The sequence below is a fragment of the Nicotiana attenuata genome, chromosome 2 (assembly GCF_001879085.1).
Source record: "Nicotiana attenuata strain UT chromosome 2, NIATTr2, whole genome shotgun sequence".
Taxonomy (NCBI): domain Eukaryota; kingdom Viridiplantae; phylum Streptophyta; class Magnoliopsida; order Solanales; family Solanaceae; genus Nicotiana; species Nicotiana attenuata.
This window is the reverse complement of record NC_031990.1, coordinates 22,731,316-22,744,391: the sequence shown is the minus strand read 5'-3', so window position 1 is coordinate 22,744,391 and position 13,076 is coordinate 22,731,316. Positions and strand designations below refer to the sequence as shown.

The 13,076-nt window shown below is 35.6% G+C and overlaps 1 protein-coding gene across 1 annotated transcript; it reads left to right on the top strand.

The window, feature by feature from the left end:
• On the top strand, positions 484 to 10,615 carry LOC109205324 (uridine-cytidine kinase C-like). Its single transcript, XM_019368035.1, has 12 exons — positions 484 to 720; positions 2,754 to 3,119; positions 3,703 to 3,802; positions 4,626 to 4,821; positions 4,902 to 5,015; positions 5,138 to 5,311; positions 5,887 to 6,081; positions 6,702 to 6,824; positions 6,897 to 7,018; positions 8,753 to 8,864; positions 8,979 to 9,272; positions 10,299 to 10,615. Exons 2-12 carry the CDS (start codon positions 2,783 to 2,785, stop codon positions 10,518 to 10,520), a joined length of 1,989 nt encoding a protein of 662 aa, XP_019223580.1. The 5' UTR covers positions 484 to 720; positions 2,754 to 2,782; the 3' UTR covers positions 10,521 to 10,615.

Sequence of the window (13,076 nt, the reverse complement as noted above, 5' to 3'; positions counted from 1 at the left end):
TTTCACTTCACACTTTTTGGCCTTAAGTGCATGAAACGATTGGTTGCACTTCAGACCTATTTGGCCTTAAGTGCATCTGAAGTGCAATTTTTTCACTTCAAACCGCTCTGACCTTAAGTGCATAAAAATATTTATTGCACTTCAGACCTATTTGGCCTTAAGTATATCTTAAATGTAATTGCACTTTAGACTTAATTGGCCTTAAGTGCATTGCACTTTAGATTTTTTTTTTTCCAGACCCGATAAGTCTAAAGTTGATTGCGAAGTAGGTAGGCTTGCAACTTTTTTGTTTGAAAAGTGGTTATAGTTTCAATTGTGACCCTAAAACTGAGAATCGATGCAAAAATATCGATCCGAATTTTGTCGGACTCTAATACCGAATACCGCGTGGGAAACAAACAAAAGATACTATATAATAATAGCTCTAGTAAGATACAAAATGGGCAAGGGTCCAGTGACTTGAGATTTAGCCCGTTAATTGCAATTCCGTGGCAAGATTTCCGGAATTCCCACTTTCCCCAATGAATCCTAGAAAATCATCTTTCTTTATTACTATTTCAGTAATAATAAAATTCACCAAAATCGAGATGAAAACAATTAAGAGGAAATGTAAAAAATTAGACAAACGTATATAAATGCATCCCCGGCAATCATAAGAAAAAGGGCCAAATGCTTCTCCTATAATTTTCCTGCAGAACCCCACTTTGCACGTTTGCATAGGTCAGTGTCTCTATGCTTACAAATTTTATTTGTTTTGATCCACATATCTTGTGGGGTTTTGCCTTTTTTTTGCTACATTTAATTTTTTTTGGGTATATTTCAATCTAGTTTTTAAGCTTATGATTGTTGTTGTACTGTTAAAAGTCGGTAGTTTTTTTCTCTGGTACTACTGGGACCCAATGATTTGGGTGTTGGATCCAAGGAGCTTCACAAAAATTTTGTTTTGGTTTTTTTTTGGGTTTATTGGTTATGTTCATGTAGTGATGATGTTTCTGTATTATTTGTATCATTGCGGGGTGGGGGGTTTGGAAATAAATATTGTAGTTGCAATTCTTTGATTTGCAAAAAGATGTAATTTTGATGGCTGTAAAGGTTTCTGCTACATATGTCTGTCTGAATTGGAAGTGTCTGTAAATCAATGATTAGTTTAAAGATTCTTCTTTTTAATGAGTTCTTTATTATACTATTATTGGATCAGATTACTGCTTTCTCTGTATGAGTAATGAAGTATACAGAAGTTTAGTTTATTGTTGACCAACAAAAAGCATGAGTGAGAAAGGATAAAGATTCAGAGCGAAAAGGGCTAAAATAAGTTGCTTTTAACTAGTTTCAGGATATTTGAAATGCAGAAGGAAAAGTTCCACCTTTATGGTATATGTCTTTATGTTCATGAAGAAGGCTGGGCTTCTAGCATTAAAAAATAGAAACAGCAGATAGTTGCAGTACTTCTGTGTGCTTTGTTTAAAAAATAGTCGGTTGAGTCTGTTTAAACCTTCTGCACAAGACACAAGTTAGAAAATAGTTCTAAAGCTAGCACGAAGTAAAGGACAGGAAATTTAAATGCAGTAAAAGAAGATGACACCAGGATCTTTATATTGGTTATGTAAGCCTACATCCAGTCTCTTGGATTACAAGGTTTATCTTATTGAGATCTTTTGTGTTTTGAGTTGACTACAGCCTTAGTTTTACTCACGCTCATCACCAACAACGTAACTTTTGGTTTTACAAGCTCATCTAAGAAACTTCTTTCGACAAAACTTTGTCTTCTTCTTTATCTCTCCCTTATTCTTTTGGTACACTAGTAAACAGTAGGAATACAGTGCTTTGTACGAAATAAGAAGGAGAGGTTTTGAGAATTGTAAGTTGTGTGTTTGTCCACTGCTGCAATTGTGCATGCCTTGTACTAGCCGTTTGAAGCCCTTCCATCAAAGTACTTAGTCATTAGTCGATTCATTATCATTGTCATCATTAAAAAAATCTTAAGCTAATGATTGATGCAAAATTCTCTCAATTTGTGCATGATGACACTTCTCTTGCATATTTGGACATTTGGTTTTCTCTGTTTATTTTCGTTACGCTCTAGTGCCATCATGAATCTTACTATTATTGATGAGGTTGCAGTAGTTTAGCGGCTAGCGTAAAATTTGTCTAGCAAATCCTCTTAATACTGGATATAGCCGAATGGATACAGAAGGATTCATATAGCCAACTCTTATTAATTTGATATTGATACGTAGTTTAGTGACTGCTTGATGCTCTAGTGCTAAGGCCACATTGCCGTATGCTTACAACGGAGACTATGGATTTATGTGTACTTTCTCAGTATGCAACTAAGTGGTTTGATATTTCAAGAATATTGGGCTATATGATACTATTTATCTATATGGATCTGGCTACAGTTACTTACCCAACATGGGTGTGTATGGATATGTATCCTAATTTATGCGATGACCAGTTTGTGATGTTAATGTGTAATTAATGAGGAGCCTACGATGGTTTCATGTTGTGTCAAGCATATCGCAAGAATTGAAAATAAAGGAGAACTTCATTCTTGTGTAATCTTTTAGAGGGACAGCAGCTATTGTGATACATCATAATCACACAATTTTGTTGGCTTAAGTCTCTTAATCATGTTTGATGAGAAATATTTTCTAATCTATGCTTGCAAACTGTCTAATTTAAGATTTATTTCATGTATCTTCAAATTATCATTCTTATTTTGATTTGTTCCTATTTTTTGTTGGTATTTTCAGAGAAAAGTCTGGCATAGTTTTATCTTTTAATGGATACAGATACTTCAGATGCTGAATCCACTAGTCGGAGAGCTGGTCTCTTAAAGGACCAGGTTGGACTAGTTAAGAGAAAAGATTGTGACCGATATGAGATTATCTCAATACCAGATAATTTGTCATTTGAGAAAGGATTCTTCATTGTAATACGTGCATGCCAATTGTTGGTTCAGAAGAATGATGGACTGATAATGATAGGAGTAGCTGGTCCCTCTGGTGCCGGAAAGACTGTATTTACTGAGAAAATACTGAACTTTATGCCAAGCGTTGCAGTTATCTCAATGGATAACTACAATGATGCTAGTCGAATTGTTGATGGAAACTTTGATGGTAAGAATGCATTTACCTTCTTTTCCCAAACAGTGCTTTGAGATGCCTCTGAGTATAGGTTAGAATTAGGTGAATGAGAGTGCAAAGGAAGCTGGTTGATAAGAGGGAAACAACTTTTGAATTTCATCATTTCCTTTAAACATTTCAGGATTACACCAAATTGGTAAGAGTAATTGAACTCCGAATGATTGAATTCTTGAGGAAATCTACCCTATAAATCTTGGTAGAGGAGATTCACGTCCTAAAATATACCATTGGAGCTCTTTTTTCCTTGGGAAATCCATGATTATTTATATTTCATTGACTCCACTTTTCCCCCCTTTTTAATGAATAAACAGCTGTCATCTTTTTCTTCATGAATTTAATCGACTAAGTTTTTGGGTAAGTATTGTGGGTGCCATAGAATATTGTCCAATTTCTTTGGCTTAATCTCAGATATCCAGTGGAATGAGGAATATGCTTATTTGGATCCATAGCATATATATGTATTTCATATATATATATATGTATGTGTGTGTGTGTGTGTGTGTGTGGTGGGGGGGGGTGGGGGGGGTGTGAGTATTCTTCTTCGTTTGTTTCGNAGACTATGATACATTGCTGAAAAATATCAATGATCTGAAGACTGGGAAGCCAGCAGAAATTCCAATATATGATTTCAAATCTAGTTCGCGAATAGGATACAGGTCCAGCTCCTTACTTTTAAATGTAAAAGTGTACGTTCTTATGTGCATTTAGCCATTTTGTGTACAAGGTACTAAACATAAACCAAAACAAGTTTGTACACCTGTTTTTGGATTGTGGACTGTATTAAGTGTTTGTTATCTGATAAACTTATGTGGAAAACATGTCTAGAAAATTTTGCATATCAAGTGTATTATCTTTTTATGTTGCATGGAATAAAAATATAACTTGAGTGCAGTTATGTCACATGGACACCATATTTGCCTTGATATGCACGTGTCAACCAGTTACAGCATTGGCGTAGGTACTTTATATATGGCTTCTTCAAGCTATAAACCATCTTTAAACTCTGTGCATCAGTATTTATTACATAATCGTTTTGATACTCGTGTTTGGGTTTATGCAAATTGTTGTAAAGTGCCATGACTATTTTTTGTTAGCTTTGTAATAACGAGGTGGATCCTTCTTACTTCTTCTGCTTGGCACTTTGTGAATCCTACCAACTAGTTAAATCTTGCTTTATTCCCCCCCCCCCCCCCTGTGCTCTACATTTTAGGTGCTTCTAGTCATGACTCTTAATGGAGGGAGATTCTTTATTAACCTACAACGTCAAGCATTACTCTTCTCTTCTTGCTCTTGCTAAATGTTTAATGCATTATGCCTTTGCCCACAAACCTTCTTTCTCAAAATTGAAAGTTCTTTGATGTTAGTTCCTATAATTTTCTTGGATAAATTATCAACCCTTCTCTCTCATATTGAGAACATACATCTTGTATATATAGCATATTAGTATGAACTGAGCTTACACAATTTGGTGTCCTTCAGGACCCTTGAAGTCCCTAGCTCCCGCATTGTGGTTATTGAGGGCATCTATGCTCTGAATGAAAAGTTGCGGACTTTCCTGGATCTTCGCGTATCTGTGAATGGTGGAGTACACTTTGATCTCGTTAAAAGAGTTTTACGTGACATACAACGTGCTGGGCAGGAACCATCAGAAATAATCCATCAAGTATCTGAAACGGTCAGTTTCTCCAAATCATAACGCAAAGAAAGTTTGACTAGAATCTCTTCTCACACTCCCAGCTTCAACTTCTTTTGCAGGTTTATCCAATGTACAAGGCTTATATTGAGCCTGATCTCAAAACTGCACACATAAAAATTATCAACAAATTTAATCCTTTCTCTGGATTCCAGAGTCCTACTTACATTCTAAAGGTAAGAGTACTAACTTGATTTTAAAACCTCCTATATCCGGTTTAGAGAATTATAGCTTCCAAACATTATATCTTAAAGTTCTGAGAAATGACTGATCTATTCCTCTTTCCTCTCCTTTTTAGTCATCAAGGAATCTGAAGACAGAACTAATCAAATCTGTCTTGTCTGAAGAACACACTGAGAGTACGGAACAGATTTATGACATATACCTTCTGCCACCTGGTGAAGATCCAGAGACATGCCAATCATATCTGAGGATGCGAAATAAAGATGGGAAATACAATCTCATGTTTGAGGTATGCTCCTTTTTCATAATGATGGATCCTTTTGGAAGAATGACAGCCAATGAGCTAGATTACACTCACTGTCAATAACCTAAAGTTTTAGCGTCATTTGGCTGAAAAACTCAAAAGATAATGAGTCTCATTCATTTCATGCTCATTCTACTTTGGGATGGATAGAATTCCATGCTATGGGATCTACAGGCACAACTTTAAGTAAAAGTGTAATTTTATTACTGAAGCACTGCACCGAGATGGTACAGTGCGGAAACAACAGAAAGAGAAGCCGGATATGAATCGTATTGTATCTGTAAGGATCCAAAACATGTTCCAGCATTACATCACCATTAAAATTAAAATCAGCATTACACCAGGTTTGTAGATTCTGAATGCATCTATATTTAACAAGCAAAATGTTCTCCTGCTTTTCTTTGAAGCATCTACGATTCCTTTCCAACCAAAGAGTCCACGTTATTACTTAGAGGATCGGTTCTCCAAATCTTCTGCTGCTTCTTCCTCATCTTCTGATTTTACCAACTGCATAAAGCTTTTACTTCACATTGACTGGCTCAATATGATTTGAATTGTAGGAATGGGTCACTGATTCTCCATTTGTCATATCACCAAGAATCAGTTTTGAAGTTAGTGTGCGTCTTCTTGGTGGATTGATGGCTTTGGGATACACAATGGCGGCCATCCTCAAAAGAAACAGCCATGTATTTTCTGATGAAAGGGTCTGTGTGAAAATTGACTGGCTTGAACAACTGAACCGCCACTATGTGCAGGTAAAGATATTTTCTTCACTTTGTTCATCTCATTATGATGGCATCCAAAACTTATGGTCTTGTCGAGGGTGTTTCTTTTGATGCTCGAATACAATGGAGCTACTAGGGTGTAATTCAAATGAGTAAATGTCCTTTCAAATTTGATTTCCATTGTGTGGATACAGTCACTCAGTTATACCCGAGCAACAATCGCCTGACCACAAAATGATTTTATTCATTACCTATAGAAGGCTTGAAAAACGCATCGAGTCTGCGGGGAACCTTTTTCTATTATTTCTTGTGGTGTCCTCATAATCATAACCTATAAAAAACGACTGTTTATTAAGTGTTCAGAATTAAAAAAAATCATAAAAAATAAAAAATTTAACAAGTCAAATATTTTTTCTCTTCTCATACAAGAATATTCAATTTTTAAACTTCAAGTGAGTACCAATTACAGAGATTTTCTTCTGGCAAAGGAAGAAAATCTCATTTTCTTATGCTGAAGGTTGAGTATATAGTTGAGAAGTCTCTCTTTTTTCATAGTTGATAAACTAGAATGACAGGTTGTTTCTTTGGAGTCGTAACTGAGAATGTTATCTAAACTTCAAATATGCTAAACTCTATTAAACTTTTCCTAGGTCCAAGGAAGAGATCGTGTTGTTGTAAAATGTATCGCTGATCAGCTGGGTTTGGAAGGCTCATATACTCCGCGTACATATATTGAACAAATACAGCTAGAGAAGCTTGTGAATGAGGTTATGGTATGATACCTTCCATTGCATTTGTGATGCACTGTCCCTACTTCTTATCCCTAAGCAGATACACAATTGCAGGCATTACCAGATGACTTGAAAACAAAGCTTAGCCTAGATGAAGATATTGTCGCAAGCCCTAAAGAAACTCTCTCTCGAGCCTTGGCGGAGAGAGTATCATGGAGAAATAAGAATATCAGAAGGTGCAGCACTTAATCCATATCTTCCATACCGTCTACTTGTGTATTCAATGATACCTTTCATCAATAAACTGAATGATGCCTTGTCTGTGGGCAATAATTTCTTATTGCTTAAAGAGTTATCTTCTACTAAACCTTTTGATAGCTTCAGCAATTTGTTTTTTGGGCTGCTTTCATGAAAGGAAGCACATATAATTTTGCTTGAGAAAATTGGAAATTAGGAGAGGGGGTGTTGGTGGGAGAAAGAGAGAGAGAGAGTAGAGGCAGGGGATCAGGAGGTATCTTCAGCAATCATATGTGCACTTGACCGATCTTCTGAATGATGTGAACATAGAAGTGACTTGCGGGAGTGATTTTATGAGAGAGCTAATGAAACAAGGATAAAACCTCATTAAGTGTATGTTTGCGCTTTGATGGGATGATGGGAAATTGTATGTATACGCACCTTATGAATGATTGAGTTTATGTTGAAAGAGAATATCATCTTCAAAGTATTAACTCATTTTATACCTTGTCAAAATATATTCATTCTATTAAGCTTTTTACTCTTGTACATGAGTAAGTCATTCTTTCATTTTATCTGCAATGAACTGCTCTTTGCACCTGGTAGGGTGTCTGACAAGAAAGCTTATCCTTTTAATAAGCAAACGAGGGAATTCATTGGGTTGTTAGTTAGATGCAATTTGCAATTTTACCATAGGAGTATTACACTAATTACTATTCCTTTTGATTGTTAATTTATTTTCTACACTAACATTATCATGTCACTCATACATCGTCTGGCAGTACCTCAGGACATTAGTACTTCCTCTATTCCATGTTATGCAACACTTTTTACCCTTTTAGTATGTTACAAAAAAATGACACCTTTGGGAAACAATTTAACTTTAAACTTCTCATTTTACCCTTAATGACATGATTTTGTAGCCACAAATATGGCATAGCATGCTCGGGTTGACAAGTGGGCTTTTAATGTGCTTAGAGGGTTCTTTGTAGAAATACTATGAAATCTCATACTATATGATAACATTTCCCTTATTTGGGTATGTGTGTTCAAATTTCTTCTTCGTTTTTATATTTCTTGTTGAGCTCAAATTTCTACTATTAGAAAATATTTTTAAAATTATAATATCTTGCAATATTCACATATAGTTCAATGAAATGGTTAAGCAAAAACATTCAAGAGCATACTAGGCTGCTGACTATGGAATGGTATAACCGTGTATAGGCGGTTATACGTTACAGAATGGACGAATGGTAACTCTGCCATATGTGCAAACCATAGCTGGTTCCAAGCCTGGACAAAAGGGAAGGATGGCAGTAAGTTGATGAGCAAGATGTAGATGACTCAAACTAGTGTGGGACTAAGGCATAGATGATATAATATGAAGAAACAGCCAACTGGTAAATTGTGTGGAAAAATTGGTGTTTTTTTCTCATTTTAATTTTGGTGCCAGTTCGGTCTTGTATCATTCTTGGATTTTGGTCAAACATGTTAGCACTGCAGTAGACCTTGGGGAAGGTGGGGTTGAACCAGGACAGTAAAATAAAGAGCATAGGTCTCAAAGAGAAGAAACATTGATGGACGTTACCCGATCTCCATTTGATGTTGGAGCAGAGGGTAGCCGGGTAGGTGGGAACTGAAGTGGGTATGATTCTTTCATTTTCTCTAGACTTGTGATGGTCCTGGGAAAGATTTTGATGTCAAATTGATTTGTGATTGATGTGCTTTGGCAGTGGATTGTCACACTCATATTCAACTAACAGGGACAAAAATCTATCAAATGTTAGTTCTGATTATCGGAGGAATGACATGAGTGCGGAGTCGGGAACAAGATTATTAAACCAGGTGCAATGATAAAAATTTATTTTTTTCTATAGGTACAGTAAAGCACTTTAGCTTTTGTAGGTACTACTAAATTCTTTACATGACACTCAGTTTTCATCGTCTTTATTCCATAAGGGAGCGGTCACACATTTATTGGAGCAAATTTCTACCTTGAATGACCGGATGGATGGCTTTACGTCTAGGATGGAAGAACTTAATTCCAAGTTAAGCAGCACAAGGGCTTCTCCAAGAAACAAACGAGCTTCTCCAAGCACACCAACTCTGGCTTTAGAAACTGAAGTGTGCAATGGATCTGCCCCTACTTCCTATTTCATATCTGGTTTGGAGAATGGTTCCTTGACTGGGTCCATCATGCCTAATTCCTCGTCTTTTGCTTCCCTTACAAAGGAGTCCGTGTTTATGGAAGAGGTAAGTTTGAAAATCTTAATTTTATCTAGTTAAATATGGATAAAGTGTTAAGATAAATAATTGAACAAAGTTTTTGCAATTTATCCTTTTCTAGTCTTCCTTTTATTAATAAACACATAACTGTTTTACATAAATACGTAATAAAATTAGAAGAATATGTAGTTTACAAACAAACAATACCAAATTACTAATAAATGATCGAAAAGACAATGTAATTATATGATCATGTATTTATAAATATACTAATCCTTTACAATAACAAAAATGACAATGAGGAAAGAAATTAAGAACATCATTAACAACATAGCAATATGGAAAACACAAAAAATGAGTAACTAACCGATAACCATATACATAAAGTAAATATCATATTACCTCGCAACAGAAAGGGCAAACGGCAATTTGTGCATGACTGCATGTGAGAGCTGGAGAAAGCTTCATGTCTGAGGTGGCATTGGCACACCACAGCTGAATGTCAGAAATTGCAGCAGCAAGATTGCAAGAAAGGCCTGAACATGATAATATGAAGCCCTAGGAATTTATTCTGGCTGTTGCTCCTTTTCATTTCTTGGTTCAAAACACCCGTGCCAAATGAAGTTTTATTGCATTCTTTTATATGGAGATGCGACATTTTGCACCTGTGTTCTTGTAATTTCCTTTTTATCAAAAGTAGTATATGCACATAGTACATTTTTTCAGCCAAAGCAATTCAGCTGAATCCTATTGGCTCAATGTGATTTGGGGGGGGGGGGGGGGTTCTGACAGATTGCACTTTGTAGTAGATTTAGTCCCTTATATATGGGTGAGGACTTGAGAGTTCTTTGATTACCTGAATTGAAAAGATTATCTTTCAATAAAATAAAGGACAAAAATGTGAACTTACCTTTTTCTAGATGTCAAAGTAGATGAATACTTCATTAAAATAGTATCAGATGAATATTTCCTTATTCCTGTACATTGAATTTGTTGCCTAACATATCTTAAACTTCTTGGCTTTTAGTCTCTTAAAAATACCTTTTGATACAGATATCAAATATTGCACGTGGACAGCGTCAAGTTATGCATCAGTTGGACAACATTAGCAATGTTCTTCGCGAGAGATTAGGTGAACAGTCTCGACAAGGAAGAACAAATAAGAAAAGAGATACAATTGATATGGATCCTGTCAGAATACCTCTCATCTTAACATTAGCAGTTGGTGGCCTGGGTAATCCTCTTGTTTTAAGAGCCTGCAAACATCGAAACTGATTCTTCATCCTAATCTTTTCTAACTGTAGGTATTTTTCTTTTTCTCCTACTCCTATTTTTATAGAGCCCATGCAAGTTATTTTTGCTTTGTTCGTACCCTTNGTAAGTGAATATATGAATCTTTACTATCTATATTCTGAAACGTATTCATATATGATATTCACCATCGTGATATTATCAATCAACAAATATGCAACCACGACTCATTATGTTGAGTCACACTTAATTTTTATATTTTTATAGATGAATAGAACTTTATCATTTATTTGCTAAAGAATTTTTGTGTCGACAATGCTAATTAAAGGAATTTGAAACATGATTTGTGTTAGGAACGGTTAGATGAGCTTCGAGCGTGGAGTATTAGGCGTGTTTTGGATACACAATTAGGTCTTTAGGGCATAAGCCTCACAGAATTAAGCCACATATGTGAGACTTAGAACATTTGGATAGTGCCTCTGCCCGGGACGGAGTCTCGTAACGCGTCCCAGGAAAACTTTTTAAAACACTGATCAAAAGCTTTTACAATGATACTAACAATAGATCGAAATTGCTTCTACAAAATCCTTCCAACGCTACTGGTGATGAGCTCTAGCATTAGATGCTAACATTATGGTGGGCTAAGGGTAAAAATAGCACGGTATAGTCAGTTTTCGGATTGGTCAATCAAAAATAGCCAGCGTTTACCAAGTCAATGAAAAATAGCCACTATTTTGCTGCAATAGAGACCGGTCCAGCATAATATACTGGAGTTCGGTATGAACTCCAGCATATTATGCTGGACCGGTATACTTTGCTGGCTCCAGTATAATATACTGGAGACTGGAGCACCGGTGCTCCAAACTCCAGTATATTATACTGGACCAATATACTTGCTGGAACTCCAGTATATTATGCTGGAGTTCTACTGTACTTATGCTGGAACTCCATCATATTATGCTGGAGTTCCAGCATACTTATTCTGGAACTCCAGTATAATATGCTGGAGTTCAAGTATACTTATGCTGGAACTCCAGCATAATATACTGGAGTATTTTCCGGGTTTTGAACAGTGTTTTCGCTCAGATTTATCTTTATATAAAAAGTGGCTAAATTTCGATTACTTTTGAAATTGGGCTATTTTTGAACGACCAGTTGTAAATCTGGCTATTTTTAAAATTTACCCCTCTTTTTGGCCACAATGGCCCAAATGGGGTTATATATGTAAAATCACACTCAAATTAGGGTTTTGGAACTAATCCTATGCCAAAACTGCCCTTCCCGTTAGGGTTCGAAATTCTCTTCTTGTTTCTCTCTTATCCATTGAATGCTTGTCTTCCCAATACATGGAAAATATCAAGCATGCACACCCTCTTTCCCATAAACGTATTTTTCATCTTTTTTTTTTTGTACTACACGCATATATATTTCATATTTCTTCATCTATATAAATATACTTGATTGTGTATTTCGTACATCTTTTGTATAATAAGGTCTTCAAAGCCCTAATATTTAAACAACCCTAGACGGCCGAACACAAAACCCTAAGGTATATCTTATCCCTCTTCAATATATTTCGTGTAATAAGGTATTCAAAGCCCTAATATTTAAACAACCCTAGACGGTCGAACACAAAATCCTAAAGTATATTTTATCCCTTGTCAAAGCCCTAATATTTAAAAAAACCTAATATTTGATTGTTTCTTCATCTCTTACTCTCCTATGTTCTTCTGAGTATGAAAAAATAGATAAAGGAATCTACACTGGTGCAGTCGAAGAAGAATAGTGCTTCAAAAATGTATGTTGTATTTTCTGGCAAAAGGCCTGGAATATATTACTCATGGAGTGAAAGTTCTCCTATGGTTATCGTGCGTTAACCATAGCATCTTCCAGTCTTTCAAATCTCATGATGCAGCCATCTGCATTCAACAAATTTGAAAAATCAATTGAAGGTAAAAAAAAATTCAAATAGATGGTGTTTGTTGTATTTTGTGGTAAGAAGCCGAGATTATATAAATGTTGGTCTGAGTGTGTTAATATGTTTGTTGGAGTCGAGGGTAGCTGCTCCCAAGCTTTCCAATGTTATGATGAAGCCTTAGAAGCCTTCAACAAATTTCAAACAATAAGTTGTTCATAGGAAGAGCCATCTTCAAGCTCGGTTGTTGAAAAAAGTGTAGAAGTGGTAAAAAATTAAAAATTCAGCAAGTGCTATTTCATCTACTATATTAGCAGAAAATATTTATTGGGATGAAGTTATCAGAAAATGTTGCAAACCAATTGTGTCAATTTTATTTCTTATTTTCTCCTATATTAGAAAAGTGTTTGCTCTAAGTTTTGGTGTGCAAGAGATGTAGACTTTGTTTTGCATTTTGAATGTCAAGTTTTATATGAAGTTGGCCATGATTATTTCAAGTTTACTTTGTTCATTATTTATGAAGTTCGAAGTTTATGACTTCTTTAGCATTTCGATCCTGTTTCAGGCAAATTATTCCAAGGAAAAAAATCTGCATTTTGTACATTTTGTATTAATTTGAGGGAAACTTACACAAATGTCCCAAATAAGTCTCAACTTACCAACCT